Source organism: Pan paniscus, chromosome 4, assembly GCF_029289425.2.
Source record: "Pan paniscus chromosome 4, NHGRI_mPanPan1-v2.0_pri, whole genome shotgun sequence".
Taxonomy (NCBI): domain Eukaryota; kingdom Metazoa; phylum Chordata; class Mammalia; order Primates; family Hominidae; genus Pan; species Pan paniscus.
In genome coordinates, this window is record NC_073253.2 from 176,109,720 (window position 1) to 176,129,436 (window position 19,717).

At 47.9% G+C, this 19,717-nt stretch overlaps 1 protein-coding gene across 1 annotated transcript; it reads right to left on the minus strand.

The window, feature by feature from the left end:
* Window positions 1–4,079: 4,079 nt before the first annotated feature.
* Window positions 4,080–12,357, minus strand: LOC100967363 (olfactory receptor 2V1). Its single transcript, XM_003806743.4, has 4 exons — window positions 12,001–12,357; window positions 11,117–11,159; window positions 10,461–10,516; window positions 4,080–6,282 (listed from the first exon to the last, which is right to left on the minus strand). Exon 4 carries the CDS (start codon window positions 6,259–6,261, stop codon window positions 5,314–5,316), a length of 948 nt encoding a protein of 315 aa, XP_003806791.3. The 5' UTR covers window positions 6,262–6,282; window positions 10,461–10,516; window positions 11,117–11,159; window positions 12,001–12,357; the 3' UTR covers window positions 4,080–5,313.
* Between the last annotated feature and the right edge of the window lie 7,360 nt (window positions 12,358–19,717).

A 19,717-nucleotide genomic window follows, 5' to 3' on the forward strand; every position in this document is an offset into this window, starting at 1 on the left:
ATCCAGGAGAAGCAACCAGGTTAGCTTTGCCTTTGCCCTTTGGAAATCCATTTGGATTCAGTTCCAATGTTGCATGGGCCTGGAGGCTGTGCCAACGTGGGTCCTGGGCACAGTTTAGGGACCTGCTCTGTGACCACAGGCCAGCCACTCCCATCTCTGAGCCTGTTTCACATCAACAAAATGAGAGGGTGAATGAGATGATCTCTAAGGTCCCTGCTCACCTGCAGTCACAGAGCAGGTCTGGGATTCCATCTGGCAGCGTGCAGCTGTGGAGTGGGCGGGCTCTGTGCCGAGGTCATCCGTGCAGTGTCCACAGCAAGTGAGGTGGGCTCAGTTCTTCAAAGGTGCTGATGGTTGATGTGGGAAGGCAACGGTGTAGATGCCTTTTTCTCTTTGCGCCTCTGTAACCAGGTGGAGATAGCAGTGGGATGTTCTAGTCGCTAAACTAGATGTTCTAGTTGTTATAAATGCGAAGTAATGAAGGAAAAAGCGGAAGGAGCTGTTTCTGCCTGGTTTTGAACCGGGAACCTTTTGCGTGTGAGGCGACATGGGACTTTGTAATACTTGCTTCCCTTTTGTGTATGCTTAAAGTTTTCTATAATAATGGTTTAAAATATTCACAGGCAAGTTTTTTTTTTTCCAACTTCCTTACCAAATCCTTTCCCATCAAGTTGTTCATTCAACTTATGGGGAGATTTTGCATCATACATGTGACAAATCTTCATTCCAATCAGGTGGTCAGTGTTTCCTGCCTGTGTGAATATGAAAAATTGCTTTAAGCTAGGCATGGTGGCTCATGCCTGTAATCCCAGCTACCTGGAAGGCGGAGGTGGGAGGATCACTCGAGCCCAGGAGTTTGATGCTGCAGAGAGCTATGACTGCACCACTGCATTCCAGCCTGGGCAACAAAGAAAGACCCAATCTGTAAAAATTAAAATATTTTAAATTTCAGCCGGGGAGGATGGCTCACACTTGTCATCCTGTAATTTGTTTGTTTGTCTGTTTTTGAGACAGGGTTATGCTTTGTTACCCAGGCTGGAGTGCAGTGGCACAAAACCAGAATACTGCTTATCAGACAACTGTTTTCTCATTAAGACTGCTCACATCTGATGCCCACCAAGCCACTTCCAACTTCTCAAATCCAGATCCTAACACTCATGCACATCTACCCTTGATCTTCCACTTCTGAAATACTGCGGAACATGGTCATGGTGGTGTTTACCTTTTCTGCATAAGGAATAAACTTGGCCTTGTTTGATCAGCAGGTTTTCCAGGTGGACTTTTTTTTGAAAAAGTTAATAGAGAATAATTTTAATTCCTAAAAGCTTTGAATATTTTTTCTTCTCCTATGCATGGTTGCTCTAGTAGATGATCACAGATGCGTTTGGGTGAAGGTTGAGAAGACTTACAGTATATATTCATTTAAAAATAATTCTAAAATGAATTATCGCCCATGACCCAGATGGAAAATTATTGTGCATTATTGTGCAGTTAATCAGACGGTGACTCTAACCACAGTGGCTATTACAGATGTGGTCATCCTTAGTGGAACAAATCAGCATAGCCTTTTATACCTAATATTCAGATTTTTTGTTTTTTTTTGAGATACAGTCTCTGATGCCCAGGCTGGAGTGCAATGGTGTACTCTCTGCTCACTGCAACCTCCGCCTCCCGAGTTCAAGCAATTCTCCTGCCTCAGCCTCCGGAATAGCTGGGATTACAGGCGCCTGCCCACCACCATGCCTGGCTAATTTTTGTATTTTTAGTAGAGACGGGGTTTCACCATATTGGCCAGGCTGGCCTTGAACTCCTGACCTTAAGTGATTCACCTGCTTTGGCCTCCCAAAGTGCTGGGTTTATAGGCATGAGCCACCACCCCTGGCCCTAATATGCACTTATTGACATGAAAAAGTATTCTTCCTCTATAACAAGTTGTAAGGCCCACAAAAAGCAGCTGTGTACATTCCAAGGCCACAACAGTGCATCTCAACAATCTTGCCTCAGGACTCCATCATTTCTCCTCCTGTGTAATATAATCCACAGAGATCTTAATCATCTTAACATGCCATAGAACACCATGTTTTGTGGAACAACTCGGATGCTTGCTCAGTGGACTATGGACAAAGTGGTTGCGGTTGTAGGGACAGAGGTCATGCACAGGTGCACCAACACGGATGGGTCCTCACCAAGCTGACCTGGTTACCACTACCACTGAGTGGCCAACCTTCCATCAGCAGAAACTCATTCTGGGCCCCAACATGGCACCTTTCCTTTTGCTACTAGCCTCCTAGAAGCAGGCTTTTATATTGGATCCCTTTTGTCACAAACGGCATAGCAATTTGACCTCACTGTGATAGACACCTTTTCTAGATTTGAATTTGCCTTCCCTGCCCACGCACATCTGACAGCACCGCCATCTATGTGCAGAATGCCTCAGATACCCCAGAGTGTTCTGCACAGCATCTCTTCTGATCAAGGAACTTGTTTTCTAGCAGAAGAAGGGCAGTGATGGGCTTATGTCTGTGGAGCTGACAGGTCCTGTGTTAGTCCATCGCCCGGAAGCAGGTGTTCTCATTACGACACCAACTCTTTTACAGTGTCAGTTCAGAAACAAGACCCTGGAAAGACGGGGGCAAAGGACATAGGGAATCCAAAGTGAAGAAGAAGGTTCTAAATACCAATGATGTCTTCATGATCAATTGCCATGTTGGGGTGTGTGTGCGTGTGTCCCTGTGTGGAAGCTAATTTGTCCTCTCCCCCTCCTCTTATTGCTTTACATACCCCTGGTGGTGGAGGCTACCGTTCAGTCAAGATCATGACTGTACATGAGGGATGACAGTGCCCACAGGCGGTGCCACGGCTGCCGAAGGGCAGCGTGTGTGGACGCGGACACATTCTTAGGAAAAGCAAAATGTCCCTGCTGTTTAGTGGAAGTTCAGCTGTGAGTGAAATGCTGTGTGGACACTGAATGGCCACAGGAGGGACCTGCACCCGCTTTTAAGCAGCTGCCTCAGCCCGCAGCCCACACTCCTGTCATCTGAGTTGTGATGCGAGGGCTGATGTGCTGTCGGGGCCCGTCCTGCTCCGCCAGGAGGACACTAGAAGGAGGCTGTCAGCCAGCAAGAGCGGAAAGAAACCAATCCTCATGACTTCCTGTTTTTTCCTGTCAAAATTGTCCCAGCAATGTTTCTTCATCCTGGAAGTTGGCTCCATGCTGCAGATTTTACTTTCACACTTCCGCACTCGTCTCATCCTGCCCTTAGAAAAACACGCAGCAGCCGACTGGCCCCCACGCGTCAGCAGCCGGGACCTGAGGCCCTCTCTGAACACCCAGAGTGTCAGGAGCAACCTCACAGCAGCTGCTCCTCGGAAGCCTGGGCCCAGCTTTGGACGCCGCTTCTTCTCCCCCGCCGGCCCCCGTGCTCCGGGGGTACCACAAGGTAGGGCCAGGCAGCCCTCCAAGGTCAGGGAGATGCTTCTCCAGGGCCTCTGCTGAGCTCGGGACGCCATGGTCACTGCCTGCCCCCAGATGTTTGAGCTCCCAGGATCCCTAGTGTTCTTGTTTTGGTCATTCAGTTCTCCAACATCTGGTTAGCAATTTTGTTTAATTTTTGTGTTTTTTTAGACACGGGGTCTCGCTCTGTCACCCAGGCTAGAGTGCAGTCAGTGGTGCAGTTCTCTTACTGTAGCCTTGAACTCCTGGGCTCAAGCCGTCCTCCCTCCTTAGCCTCCCAAGTAGCTCGGACTGCAGTAGCTAGGACCAGGCTGGTCTTGTACTCCTGGCCTCAAGTGACCCCCCTGCCTCAGCCTCTCAAAGGGCTGGCATTACAGGTGTGAGCCACCGTGCCTGGCCAGCAATTCTTTACGTTAAACTTTCTCTTAAAATAACTGATGTGATTTTGTTCCTAAATGGACCCTGACTGATATATAAGTTTCAAAATAATGGCTCAGTTTATCTCCTTATTTCTTTTCCAGTCTTCATGCTCCAAGAGAGATACAGTTTTAAACCGTTAAAGAACTTGAAGTGCTAAAATGAATCACAGCTGCCACTGCAAACTTGACATGTGAACAGTGCTTTTAAAATGCTTCCATTTATATTACCTCACTTGATGCTCTCTTCTTGCATTCATTCAATAATGTTTTAATGAGCAACTGCTATTTATAAGGCACAGGGTCTGGTACTGGTAATACACTGTGAACCCCCAACATTTGAGACAGGTATCAGTTAATTTAGAAAGTTTATTTTGTCAAGGTTGAGGACGCACACCCGTGACGCGGCCCTCCGGAGGTCCTGACGACACGTGCCCAAGGTGGTCAGGGCACGCTTGGTTTTATACATTTTAGGGAGACATGAGACATCAATCAATGTGTGTAAGAAATACACTGGTTCCATCCAGAAAGGCGGGGACAACTCGAAGCAGGGAGGGGGGCTTCCAGGTCACAGGTAGGTGAGAGACAAATGGTTGCAGTCTTTTGAGTTTCTGATGAGCCTCTCCAAAGGAGTCAATCAGAAGATGCATCTATCTCAGTGAGCAGAGGGCGACTTTGAAAGAATGGGAGGCAGGTTTGCCCTGAGCAGTTCCCACCTTGACTCTTCCCTTTATCCTCGTGATTTTGGGGGCCCAAGATATCCTCCTTTCATAACACACACAAAAAAACAAGATATTCCCCCCACGAGGATAACTACTAAACTGCAGGGATTTATTTTTATTACTTAAAGGAGGTTTTATAAAGCCTCTAATTGAACATAGAAAAAGGCAAAGGACTGTCCAAGAAGAGTCATAGGGACTCAATTTCTGCCATTTAGAAAGTTTCCACTTAAGATATCCACATTTGTTAGTCTAAGTCATCAATTAAATAATTTAGAAAGAATAGAAAAGGAACCGGAACGTAGAACTTAGTAAGCATCCAATAAAAGACAGCTATTACCAAGAAGAATTAAGAAATATAGCATTAAAGGGCAGAAAAACACAAAAAATAAAGAAAATAAAAAATAGAGTAAATTTAGTCCAAGGATGTCATAAACAATCAACAATGACAATAATAGCAGCCGTTGCTTCTTCATGGAGCTTTAGACTGACACATTGTGATCTTTACAAAATCCCTCAGAGCACGGGTGTCCTGATTATCTTTTTATCCTTTTTTTTTTTTTGGTACAGAAATGTTCATAATGGCTTTTCTTACGATGGTCAAAACCTATAAACCATCCAATGACCACCAATAGGTGAATGGAAACAGACACTCACAAAGGTTGAGTGACTTCCCAATGTGACACAGGCAAGAAGGGGCACAGCAGGCACCAGACTCTGGGGTTCAGTGCTGGCTGCCAATCCTGCAGCGGTCCAGTCCCTTCCTCAGTGCCCCCATCACCTCCCCATTCCTCAAGCTGTAAATGAGGGGGTTCAGCATGGGAGTAAGGACTGTGTAGAAGATAGAGGCCACCTTGTCATGGCTAGGGGCCCGGTAGCGCCTAGGCCTCAGGTACATGAACATGGCTGCCCCATAGAAGAGGGTGACAGCTGTTAGGTGGGAGGAGCAGGTGGCCAGGGCTTTTTTCCAGGCCTGAGCAGAGCGTATTCGGAGCACAGCCCCTAGGATGCAAGCATAGGAGGCCATGATGATGGAGAAGGGAAGGAGAAGCATGAAGACACAGCAAGCAAAGAGGAGGGTGTCAAAAAGGGAAGTGTCTGCACAGGCCAGCTTCAATAAAGCTTGTACCTCACAGAAAAAGTGATCCACGCTCCTTGAGCCACAGTAAGGTAAGCTCATGGCTGCCACCATCTGAATCACTCCATCTATTATCCCAAAGGCCCAGGAGCTCCCAGTAATCTGGAGACAGACCTTCTGATTCATGAGGATGGGATAGTGAAGTGGGTGGCTAACGGCCACGTAGCGGTCATAAGCCATGAGTCCCAGCAAGAGCCCCTCAGATCCCACAAGAGAGACAAAAAAGCCAATTTGTATGCCACAGCCCACAAAGGAGATGGACTTCCTGCCAGACAGGAAGTTGGCTGCCATCTTTGGCACAATGTTACAGACGAACATGAGGTCCATGAGGGAGAGCTGGCTGAGGAAGAAGTACATGGGGGTGTGAAGTCCAGCGTCCAGGTAGATGATGAAGATGAGGAGGACATTCCCACAGAGGGCCACTGTGAAGACCGCCATAACCACGGAGAAGAGGACAAGGTCAGCAGTACTGTGGGAAAAGATGCCCAAGAGGAAGAAGCCATCTGTGTAGGACTGGTTCACCCATCTTCCCATGGCTTAGTTGTTCACTGTCACCTGAGAACATAAGAGAAATTATAAGATTGAGTGACATGTCTCTATTGTGCTCCAAATTCTTCAGTTCAACAGCGTATGCTCTGAGACATGCAGGAGGACACTCGTATTCCTGTGACACAGGTGACAGGACCTCTGCCAGCTCTGGAATTGGACTACACATCTGTATTCGTGCATATCCATACCCAGAGAGTAGACATAGGATCATTTCATGAGACCCAGGACTGTTGGACAATTCTCCTTCGGCCAGCAAAGCCCAGACTTTCCACATGGCACTGCCTCTTAGCTGGGGTCACATGGATTTGGTCAACTGTCTCTAACAGGCCTTGGTCTATTTCATGCCTGAGAGATCATTTACATGTGTTACGAAAAGGAAAGATCAAGCTGGGCACGGTGGCTCACGCCTGTAATCCCAGCACTTTGGGATGCTGAGGCGGATGGATCACCTGAGGTTGGGAGTTCAAGACCAGCCTGACCAACATGGAGAAACCCTGTCTCTACTAAAGTACAAAATTAGCCAGGCGTGGTGGTGCATGACTGTAATCCCAGCTACTCGGGAGGCTGAGGCAGGAGAATCGCTTGAACCCAGGAGGTGGAGGTTGCAGTGAGCTGAGATTGTGCCATTGCACTCCAGCCTGGGCAACAAGAGCGAAACTCCATTTCAATTAAAAAAAGAAAAAAAACGAAAGATCATGGCAACGTGAGATGTTCTTTAGTCTTTACTTTGTTCAGGTCAAAAATCCTGGGACCATTTTCAACTTCTCTATTTCTTTAATTCCCTAGGTCCAAACCATCAGAAAAGCCCCTTGGCCGTACCCTCAGTGTTTCTCAGAATCTAATTCGCAATTCCCACCTCCACCAAAACTACCCTGCTCCCAGCCACCCTCCTCTCTCTGATGGGTTATTGTAGCCTCTTCCCTGGTCTCCCAGCTTCTATCCTTGAACTCTTGAGTCTATTGTCACAGCATTTGCAGAGAGTCTGCTAAAATGTAAAGCATTTGTGTAACTTTCCTAGTGAAAGTATGTTAATGACATCCCAAATTACTCCAAATAAAGCCCAATCCTTACAGTGGAAAGCAAAGCCCTACATCACACACCACACACACACACAGACACACACACACATAGACACAGAGACATACACAGACAGACACTAATACACACATAGACACACACACAGACATATAGACACACACACAGACACATGGAAATACACAGACACACACATATACACATGAAAATACACATGCAGAAACACATAGACACACGGAGTCACACAGCCATATAAACAAAGACACACACACAGATACACACCCAGAGACATACAGACATGGAAATATACGCACAGACACGCACAGAAACACATAAGCACACATACATCCATATACAGAAACACAGAGACATACACACACACACACACAGAGTCATACACAAATACATATACACAGACACACATAGACACAGTTACACACCCAGACACATGGACACGCGGAAATACACACCCCGCACGTCCCTCTGAGGTCCCCTCGGGCCCCTCCCTTGCTCGCAGAGCTTCCGGGGGTCTCCTGGGCCTGGTGCCCGCACCTCCGTCCTTTGCTGGTTTTCCTTGGTGGAATGCTCTTCCCCAGGTCCCCCTCCCTCCCTGCTTCCTGTCTTTCCTCAAATGCCGGTCTTCACAGAGAGGTGTTCCGTGGAAGCCGGATGAAAACGCTGAATGTCTCGCTCTCCCAGGCCCCTTCCTGCTGCCGTTTCTCCACGGCACTGGTGCCATCTGACACCCACAGGCTCCCGTATTTGGACCGTCCCCGTCTGTGAGACAGTCCAAATGAATGAAAGCATGTTTCTGTTCACCATGACGTTGGCAGCCCCCAGAATGGTGCCTGGCTCATAGCGGGACCTCAACCCAGACGTGGTGACTGAATAAAATAATATGTGATGGAGTGACATGTGGCTGCAATTTCCATTTTCTGCAGAAAGGCTCCTGCTTCATTGGCCTTCGTCTGAGTGTCACAGGAGTTTGCTGTGTGATTCGTTTCTACCAGGGACAGTGAGTGAAAATGGAAGAAACATCTTCAGATGCTTACAAAGACGAGGACCTGCTCCACACACGGGCGGCTGTTTATCTGTGAGGCCTCTGAGTGCAGGTGCATTCATGTCCACCTTACCTCACTGCAGCGCTAAATGAGGCTGCGCCACGGGACACCACGCTCTCTGTGCCAAGACCCCAGGGAATTTCCTAAACTGGGATGGGCCTGCCCAGGCCCAGGACCCTGGAGCTGGCTGCTTGATCTGCGGCCCTAGGTCAGGGAGCTTGTCCTGGTTCGTGCCCAGGAGGGAGTTCCCGGGGTCCTTGCCACTGATGACCCCTGGAGTGATGTGGAGGGGATTTCTACAGGAGAGATCTGTTCCCACAGCGACCAAGCACCATCTCAGCCGCACTAGCCGCAGGTTCCACCCAGCAGCGAAACAAACCAGGTCCCCCCAGATCCCCCAGCAGAAGAAGGGATGCCCAGCCCTACCAGCGTGTCCAGAGGCACCAGCCACAGGCACCTCCCAGGACATGCATGCCCCACTCCCCCCTCCCCCAGTCTCTTAAACTACAATACTCCATGGTTGACTGATGCCACTTCTCCCTCCATCCTGCGTGGTTCCTTTGCACTCAGACTCTTACACCCACTGTGCACTCAACCTCTCCCCTCAGCTGTGTCACGGGCTTGTTCCACCCGAAGTGGCCAAACAGACCACCTGCTCTCCCCTGGAGAAACGCCTGTTCTCCCGCTCTCAGCTCAGTCAGCGGCAGATCTGTCCAGATTCACAGGTCACAACATTCGCGTCATCCTGGACTCCTGTCCTCTCCACACACACACACGCCCCAAACATCAGAAAACCCTGCTGGCTCCCTTGCAAAACATACCCCCCAGCCAGCACGCATCCCTGTCAGCTCCCACCCGGCCACACCACCTCTAGAGTGTCCCTGGAGGATGGCAACGGCCCCAACTGCATTTGCCTCCCAGTCTACCCTGGCACACCCCAGCCCAACCTGGTCTATTTGTCACGTAGCCCTGGGGTGGACCCATCTCTGCAAGAATAAAGCCAAAGTACTTCCAGAGGAAATGCAAGACTCATCAGCAGCCCTCCACCACCACCCATGCCTTTCCTTCCACTCTCCCGGGATTCCCTCCATGCCGGTCTCCCTGCCTCCTGGAGCTGCTCCCACACAGCAGGACAAGGCCAGCTCCAGGGGGCCTGGACACTTTCTCTCACCTCCGTGCAGAAGGCTCTTCCCAGACTGGCCCTGCCTTGCTCCCTCACCTCCTCCTTGCCTTCTCAGCAAAGCCTTCCCTCAGCATCCATTTAGAGTTGAAATCCTTCTTCTTCTGCCCCCCTTCCCTGCCTTGGTTCCCACAGCAGGCATATATGCAAGGCAGGCCCCAGGCTGCTCATGTGGGTGTCTGTTCTCTGCTTTCCCAACTAGAACCTGTGTTCCCCGGTGCCACAGGTGCTCGTGGTGGGATCCCTGGCTCCCGGAACAGGGTCTGGCACATCTGTTATGAGCTCAGTCAATATTTGTTGAATGCATAAAAATTTTGTTGGCCAAGTACCCTGGCTCACACCTGTAATTCCAAAACTTTGAAAGGCTGAGGCAGAAGGATAGCTCGAGGTAGGAGTTTGAGACCAGCCTGGGCAACATAAACGAGACCTCATCTCTATTCAAAAAACAGAGAAAATTAGCCAGGCTATTGTGGCACACATCTGTAGTCCCAGCTACTCAGGTGGCTGAGGTGGAAGGATCATTTGAGCCTGAAAGTTCAAGCTGGCAGTGATCTATGTTCACGCCACTGCACTCCAGCCTGGGTGACAGAGCGAGCTTTGTCTCCAAAATAAAAATAAAATAAAACATTACCTGGGCATGGTGGTGTGCACCTGTAGTTCCAGTTACTTGGAAGACTGAGGCAGATCATTGAGCCTAGGAATTTGAGGCTGCAGTGAGCTACGATCACACCACTGCACTCCAGCCTGAATGACAGAGCTATGACATTGTGTGATTTGGAGGGGGTTTCTACAGGAGCAAATCTGTTCCCACAGCGACCAAGCACCCTCTCAGCCCTATCAGCCATAGGCTCCACCAACCAGCAAAATACACCAGATGCCCCAGCAGAAGAACGGACTCCCAGCCTTACCACCATGTCCAGAGGCACCAGCCACTTGTGCCTCTCAGGACACAGACGGCAAGATCCTGTCTCAGAAAAAAAAAAAAATTGTATTATGAAACACAACAGAATTTATTCTTGCCTCTCACTGGCTTATCTTCCTGCTTTCTAATTTCAGACCTTTCTGTTGGGTGTTTAGTTAATGGCTTCACTTTTCTTTCTAGAAACCACAACATAGAAGAAGCCACCACATCTCTGCAATATTCTCCCTGGCACGGGAGGATCCCATCCCACATCAGCCCCCTCCTTCCTGCTCCTTCACCTTCGCACTCCCCACACATCTGTCCTTGTCTTCCTGTTGTGGACCACCCTCCACCCCAGAGACCCAGAGCCCAGTCTCCAACCCAGACAGAGGGAGGGGGACAGGAAAAGGGGAGTAAGACACCAAGGAAAGAGAGAGAGGTGGGTCAAAGGAAGAGGACGAGAAGAAAGAGTGAGGAGAGACATCACACCAGAAGACAGATGCCCCTCCAAACACCCACACGAAACAGTTACACCCTGATGGAGGCAGACAGCAGGAGGAAGAGCAAGTGCTGATGAACAAGACAAATGGGGACGTGAAACAGCAACGGGAGCAGCAGCTGCAGGGAAGAGAGAGGAGACGACAGGACAAGACCCTCACTCACCTGTGGGTGGGTCCCTGCAGGGGAACAAACTCAGCAGAGTCACCTGCGGAGGAGTTCCTAGCGTCAGAGCCATGCACTCATCCTCCTGTGTTTGCTCCCACTGGGTCGGGGGACAGGAGGAGCCGCAGCCCCAACCTCCTTCCTCAGCCTCCACTGACTACTCATTGGGCTGTGGAGCCCACGGCACCCTCAGCCTCCAGTGGCCCCTCAGGCTCAGAGAGTGAGGCTCACACAGACCACAGCCTCCTCTCAGAGGGAGAAACAGGCTCAGGGAAGGAGCTGGTGCTGGCAGGAGAGGTGGGGCCAGCCGCAGTGCCCTGAGCCCACCCAGGATTCCCACCTGCCTCCAGGACACCCTGGCTCTGGCCAGGTGGCAGAACCGCCTCCCACTGCCCACACAGGTACTGAACCCAGACACGGGGTGAGGAGGGGAAGCTGACTTCAGACCTCAGCTCCCAGGGGACCCCACAGACTCCAGCCCTGGAAGAGGCACTCCCAAGATTACAATTAAAAAGACCCACAGAGGGACCTGGGGACAGGAACAGGAGCAGGGCCAGTGGGGACAGCGTGAGGAAACCCAGCTGGGGGAGGAGGAACGCAGGGCAGAGGAATACAGGAATGCGGAGGACATTCTTGGTGCCCTACATTGCCCCCCCCCACACACATCAGCACTTCCCAGCGACCTCCAGGGCCCTCATGGGGTCTCCATGTCACAGCTGTCCCTTGGGCCCTCGCTGCACCCCACAGCCCACACCTGTCCTTCACCTGCCCCCATTACGTCAGCCTACATCACCCGTGACATGCAAAGCACTGGGTGGGGGGCTCTGGACACAGTCCTTGCTCAAGGGGTCTACAACCTCGTGGGAGGGAAAGAACAGCCCCACCTTCACGAGAGTCGGGTGGAGCCTGGGGGCCTGGCTGGGGTCCTCATAAACCTGACAGGCGTTTCTGCAGGGTCAGTGTCTTCGTGGGCTGCTGGGGATGGGGCTGAAGTCCACAGTTCTGATGCTGCCACTGCCTTTTACTCTCAAGAGCATTTCACATCGGAGGATGCATTTTATGGTCACTCTGTGGCTTTATGTCCCATGGAAGCAGGCCATTTTCTCAGGGGCCAAATGTGCTTGAAATCCCCTTGCCACATGGCTCAGACACCAGAGGCGTTTGTTCCTTCTGAATCTCGACTTCCTTGTGTGTCTTTGCTACCACACTTTTGGTGTGTGCCCTCTTCCTGATCCAGCTTCCAGCTATGGCAGGAGTCTGAGGAACATGCAGGCGAGGAGGCCATGAGGGAGACACAGGAAGACCGGGGCAGAGAGAGGTAGACTAGGGAGGAAGGGAATGGCCACCTCGCAGCTGGAGTGGGGCAGGCTGGCTTTTGAGGACTGGACCTGCAGCGTCTCCCACTCCTCTCCCACACCGGCCTTCTCCTCTATCCTCCTATGCACCCAACGCTTTCCACACTCACACTTTTTCTCCAGCCACTTCTCCCCACCGGCACTTCCTCTGTCTTCTTCCTCTGTTACTCTTCAGCCTTATCTAATTCCCCAAGACCGAGCTCAAGCCCATCTCCATTCAGATTCCTCCGGAACTCAATCCACCATGACCTCCGCCGGCCATGGCTTCCTGTCTACACTCTGGCAGCGTATGTCCATGGCCTGCTGACAGCTCTTGTATTGCCTTTTATCGTATTATTCAGGGGGAACTTTTGATCATGTGCAAACAAGGAAACACTTATTTTTGTACAGCCACTGCTTTTAAATAAGACATCACAATTCATTCTCCACATCTTCATGACATCTCATGCAGATCAAGAGTTTTCTGGTGACTTTGGGTGGTAAGACGAAGGCTTATTTATATATTCTAAAATCCAGTCCATTGAAAATCAAAATTTGAATCTCACATTCAATTCAGTGTTGGTCCCCTTGACACAGCCTAAATCAAGACTAACTTGGGGCTTGGAGTCCCACAGTACAGAAGGGAGAAGAGTCTGCTAACAGCCATCATATTATGCGTCCTTTCAGATTTTAAGGGAGGTGGGGATACTCTTTGAAATGTCCGTTTTTCTCAAATAAGTTACTAGGATGTCTGAACTGATTTATTTGGAGAACTGCCCTGCATAAATAGAAGCACTGTCTTTTACATGAGTAGCTTAATTTAAAAATGTTTAATCTGGCACGGTGGTGCGTGTCTGTGGTCCCAGCTGCTCCGGAGGCTGAGGTGGGAGGATCATTTAAGCCCATGAGGTCAGGGCTGCAGTGAGCTGAGATCACACCCCTGCACTCCAGCCTGGGCAACAGAGCCAGACCCTGTCTCAAAAAAAAAAATTATTGTCTAGGACATTCAAATTTTCAACCTCCCCTAATTTTTGTACTAAAATGAAAGCAGCAGCTGTCACATAAATGTCCAGGAAATGTCATTATTGATGTTTCTCTGTTAAGAATTCTTCTTAAATGCTCATCCTATTATTATGTTTTATTCTTGATATTTTAGAGAAATCCACTGATGTATTTACTGAGGAAACTATGTGATTTCTGAAATTTATTTGTAGACAATCCAGTTGTGAAGGGGAGAGGGAGAAGTGGGTGGGGAGTAGACGGAACAGTGTTGACCCTGAGCTGCCAATTGCCAGCACCGGGTGGTGAGTGCAGAGAAGTTCATTATACGATGCTTCCAGGTTTTAGGTGTGTCTAAAATGCTCTATAACAAGAACCTGGAAGGTCACTCCACACTGGTTGAGTAAACTGTAATGTATCCACATAACAGAGTGCCGTACAACTGTAAAAAGAACATCAAGTGTTTCTTCTTCTACACTGGAGGGATCTTCAGGAGGTAAGGAGGGGAAAAAGCATGGAGCAGAACAGAACACAGCCTGCTGCTTCTGGCGTGAGAAAGGAGGAAATCTATGGACAAGGTTGTTTTTTACATTTTCAAAATCAACTATAAAAGGATAATTGCAAACTAATAAATACGGTTCCACATAGCAGGAGGGAAGAAATGTGTGTACGAGACAGAGACAGAAACTAGGTTTTTTTTTTCTTTTAAGAGACAGGGTCTTGCTCCGTGGCCCAGGCTGGAGTGCAGCAGTGCCAACATGGCTCACTGCAGCCTCCAACTCCTGAGGCAAGGGCACTCTCCTGAGCTCCAGAGATCCTCCTGCCTCAGCCCCTGAGCAGCTAGGACCCCAGGAGCATGCCACCACACCCGGGTGATTCTTTAATTTTTTGTAGAGATGAGTCTTGCTATGTTGCCCAGGCTGGTCTCAAACTTCTGGCTTCAAGCAGTCACCCTCCTCAGCCTCCCAAAGTGCTGGGATTACAGGCAAGAGCCGCCACTCCTCGCTAAAACTACACATCTGTAAGTGTGCTTTATTTTATAATTGGACTTCAGTACATGTTTCATACAATTAAAAATCAAAATTAAATCAAGAAGTAAAAAAATTTCAGCCACTGCGGACTAGTTTGAATAAGAACAACTTTCATGGTAAGAACAATTGGAGAAATTGCATAAAATCTAAAAATGAAATATTTTATAAGTGATTATAAAGATGCGGAAACAGCCACGACTCAAGGGTCTGAGACCCGGGGATGTGTTCTCGGCTGAGCTGGACATTGGGTGGTGCTTTTCCTCTCCAGGCATTTGCTGACTCATCCCTGGCACAGGGCACAGGGCTGGGAAGCTGAGCGAAGCCTCTTGTCATCTCACAGATCTGGGAGGGAAAAAATTGGGTCTAGAGACCTCAAAAACACCCAGACCTCCAGCTAGGACCCCAGGAACACTACACACTAAGAGTAATTATTAATGAGAAATAGAGAATTCTCACAAAGACTGAACCCAGCTTCACGCGGATCAGCCACAGGTTCACACGCATCAGCCACAGGCTGGCTTAAGGAAACCAGCTGCTCATCTAGCTGCCCCACATAAGGAAAGATAAATCTTCTCTAGAAGAAAAGGGTATTACCCACAGCTTCAGATTATTTGCATCATTTGTCTGCCATTCAAGAAAAAATTACCAGGCATTCTAGGGACAGGATAAAATGACCAAATTCAAAAAGACAAAAAAGAAACAAACTTAAAGGAGATCCAGACTGGCGTTGCCATTCATGAGCTTTAAATTAACTGTTATCACGATGCTCGAGAGAAAAAAACCAAGACGGATAATTTCACCAGACACCTGTAACCTTTGAAAAGAATAAAATGAAACTCTGGAACTGAAAGTATCAAAAACTAAATAAACAACTCAATAGATGGATTTGGCAATAGTTTAGACACAGATAGTGAACTGAGTAAGAGGTCAACAGACAAAACCAAGGCTGAAACACAGAGAAAAGAGAATACAAACCATGGAAGGGAGGGTGAGAAACACACAGGCATAGCAAGGTCTCACTTCAGTGCTGCTGGAGTCCCAAAAGTAGAGGGGCAGGAAAGAACAGGACGGAAACAATATTTTTAAAAGATACAGATGGAAGCCGAGGGGTGGTAAAAGCCAGGTCTCATGGCCGATGCCTGTAATCTCAGCACTTTGGGAGGCCAAGGCATGAGGATCACTTGAGGCCAGGAGTTGGAGACCCGCCTGGGCAAAATAGAGAGACCCCATCTCTACAAAAAATTTAAAAATTAGCCAGGTGCAGTGGTGGGCACCTGTGGACCCAGCTGCTTGGGAGACTGAGGCAGGAGGATCACTTAAGCCAGGAGGTTGAGGCTGCAGTGAGCCAAGATTGTGTCACTGCACTCCAGCCTGGGCAAAAGAGTGAGACCCTGTCTCAATTAAAAAAAAAAGAAAGAAAAGAAAAGAAAGAAAAAAATATGGGTGGAGCAATTTTTTAAAGTGATGAAAGAGATCAAGTCACAGATTAAGAAACTCTGTTAACCAATAGCAAGAAGAATACAAAGAAGTCCAAGCTAGGCTCATCATAGCATTACAGCTGAGAAGCAAAACAAAAAGAAAAGTGTTAGCAGTATCCAGAAGAAAAAACAAAGTACATTAAAAAGCACAACAAGAAGACTAACAGCAGGCTTTTCAACACACACACACACACACACACACACACACACAGAGCAGTGATGAAAGCTAACATGGCACCCTTAACGTCTTGGAATAAAATTACTGCCCACATAGAATTATAGTTCCAACAGAAATATTATTTTAAGATGAAGGCAAATAAAGATGAATTCATGCAAACAAAAACTTTTAGAGTATTTTCTATCAGAAGATTTGCACCAAAACAAAACAAAACCACAAAAATGAAAAAAGGAACCAAAACAAAGAGCAAAATACAAAACCCTAAAAGGAATTCTACAAGCAGAAGCAGAAGGAAAATGATCCCAGAGGATGGACATGCAAAGAGGGGTCTGGAGAACAATAGAAAGGGTAAATGTGTGAGTGAATCCACCTGCATATTGACAATATCAAATCAGGTTAGTGAGGCTGTGTGGGGTTTAAGATATGTGTAGAATCTAACTGCATAAAAACAACGACAAAGAAGGCGGAGTGGTGGGGAAATTACGCGTTCTAAGGTCCTCGTGAAAGCCAGGAAGTAGCAAAAATACATCTTTATACGAGGCACTAGTAAGTGAGGTATGTGGGTTGTAATTTCCAGGTCGCCACTTAAAGAATAAAGAAAATAACTAAGTTATTAGAGAAAGAAGAAATAAATGGCAAATACCACTTTTTTTCTTTGAGAGAGAGTCTCGCTCTGTCACCCAGGCTGGAGTGAGTGCAGTGGTACAATCTCAGCTCACTGCAACCTCCACCTCCTGGACTCAAGTGATTCTCCTGCCTCAGCTTCCTGAGTAGCTGGGATTATAGGCCTGCATCACCGCCCAGCTAATTTTTATATTTTAAGTAGAGAGGGGGTTTCACCATGTTAGCCAAGCTGGTCTCAAACTCCTAGAGTCAAGTCATCCTCCTGCTTCGACCTTCCAAAGTGCTGAGATGACAGGCATGAGCCACCACACCTGACCAAATATCACTTTCTTAGTTCCTCTCCTAAGTGCCCCCAAAAAAGGCAGGGAGAGAAAGATAAGCAAAGTAGGACAAGTAAAAATCAAATAGTAAGATTATGGATTTAAACCTAAATATATCAGATATTGGTATGAGCTTAATTGTATCCCTCAAAATTTATATATTGAAGCCCTAATCCTCAGTACCTCCAAATGTGTCTATATTTGGCGATGGGTGTAACGGAGGTGATTAAATTAAAATGAGGCTCTTAGGGTGGGCCCTAATCCAAATTGACTTGTTTCCTTCTGAGAAAATAAATTTCTATTGTTTAAGCCACTTCGTCTGTGGTACTATGATAAGTTAGCCCTGGCAAACTGATCCAGACATTACATGTACATTAAACGTAAATGGACTAAATACATCAAATAAGAGATGGGCCAGGCGCAGTGGCTCATGCCTGTAATCAGGCGTGACTCCGTCTCAAAAAAAAAAGGGATGAAGATATCAGGCTCAATGTTTTAAAAAATATTAATATTTGCTCTTAAAATTTAGGATATTAACAGGTATAAAACAAAAGGAGGGACAAATACATACCCAGCCAACAATAACAACAAATGTGATGAAGTCAATGCTAAATTCAGGCAAAGCAGACGTAAAAGCATTAAGCTAAACTGGAAAAAAAGGTATTTCACAAAAGGATCAACCCTCCAAGAAGATACAGCAACAAGATGTATATACACACGTACATATATAACCTCAAATATACAAAGGGAAACTTGACAGAACTAAAAGGGGAAATAGGCCGGACACGGGGGCTCACGCCTGTAATCCCAGCACTTTGGAAGGTCGAGGTGTGCAGATCACGAGGTCAGGAGATCAAGACCATCCTGGCTAACACAGTGAAACCCCGTCTGTACTAAAAATACAGAAAATTAGCCGGTGTGGTGGGGGGCGCCTGTAGTCCCAGCTACTCAGGAGGCTGAGGCAAGAGAATGGCGTGAACCTGGGAGACGGAGCTTGCAGTGAGCTGAGATCGCGCCACTGCACTCCAGCCTGGGCGACACAGTGAGACTCTGTCTCAAAAAAAAAAAAAAAAAAAAAGTGGAAATAGACAAGTTCACAAAAATAATGTGAGATTTTAGCACAATTGTCTTAGTTATTTTAGAACAAGGTAACTAAAATATCAGTAAGGATATAGAAAATTTGAAGAATTTGAGTAGCAAATTGATCTGTGGACATCTGTAGAAAATTGCACCCAACTACTACAAAACACACATTTTCTCCGAGTGCGCACAGAACAGGTGCCAAAACTGATCACACACTGGGCCATAAATCAAGTCCCAAAATATTTTAGAGCACTGAAATCTGATCAGGTTCTGATTAAGCTAGGAGTTAATTAATGAAGAGAATAATTAGAAAACACATACACCCAGAAATGAGGTAATAATCTTCTAGATAACCCAGGAGTTAAATAGGAAACCACAATGAAAATTTTAACATATTTTGAAAAAAAGAGAAAACAAAGATGCGACAGGTCAGAATGAGTGCAATACAGCTGAGACTTGTAGAACCTGGACTTCCTGAGGGAGGTGTCAGGCAGTGTGCATCCCACACACTCTCAGGCCTGTGGAGGGGCCTGGGAATTAGGAGGGGTCACAGGAACCGCTCCCCGACGCTTGCTTAGGGAGACCTGAGTGTGAGGGGGGGCTGGAGCTGTCTGGATGGTGGAGTGAAAGGGGAGCCCATGGAGGGACGTGGGCGGTGCTTCCTGAGAGCTAAGTGGCTACCCCAGATGCTGGCTGGGCTTAAGCCATCTTGAAAGAGAGCTTGAACCTACCGTGTACTCCAGCCACAGAAATAAGAGTCCAGAAAAAAAATAGCACATAATGAAGCTGGCTTTTAAATATGATACATAGCGGGGTAGAGTTTCTTGGTAAATGATACAGACATATTTGATCAAATCTTTCGGGCTGGTGGTCTGAGAGTCCAGGCTGGCCAGCCCAGCAGGGCCGTTGAAAAGCTGAGGGCCCTCCACCTTGTGGGGATGGTGCGTGGGAGATGGGGGCTCGGGAGAGCTCACACACAGAGTCTTTGGGAGGAAGACCAACATTTGGCTGGGCAACTCCAAAGACCCAAGGAGGTCAGCCCCATGAGACTCTTCATTTCCCTCTGCTCACTCTCCTCCCTGCTGTGCCCAGCCCTGAGGTAGCAAATCCTGAAGTAGCAGCTGGGAACCAGCAGACGGTGAGACTCAGGGCTGGCCCATCTCCTTCCCCTAGGCCGGTCTGTGACCTGTGCACATCTCCTGTCTTGCTGTGGGTCTGTCTCTGAAATAACACTCGCTGCTGCTGCTCCCAGCCCCACTGGATGTTGATCCTAATGAGTCACCCTTGGGGATGCTCTTGATGTACAGTTCTCCGGAGGCTCCCTCACCAGCCTCTTCCTGGCACATGAATGACCCCATTTTATTTTCTTTGTTTTTTTTTTTTTAAGTAAACCCTCCTCAAGTAGAATGTTTTGTTTTCTTCATAGCACTTGTCAGTATCTGAAACTGTTAACCATTAGCTCTCCAGTCAGACTACCTGGATGTGGACTGCAGCTCCACCACTGGCAGCTGTGTGGCCGAGCAAACTGCTTTATCTCATGGGCCTTTCTGTGCC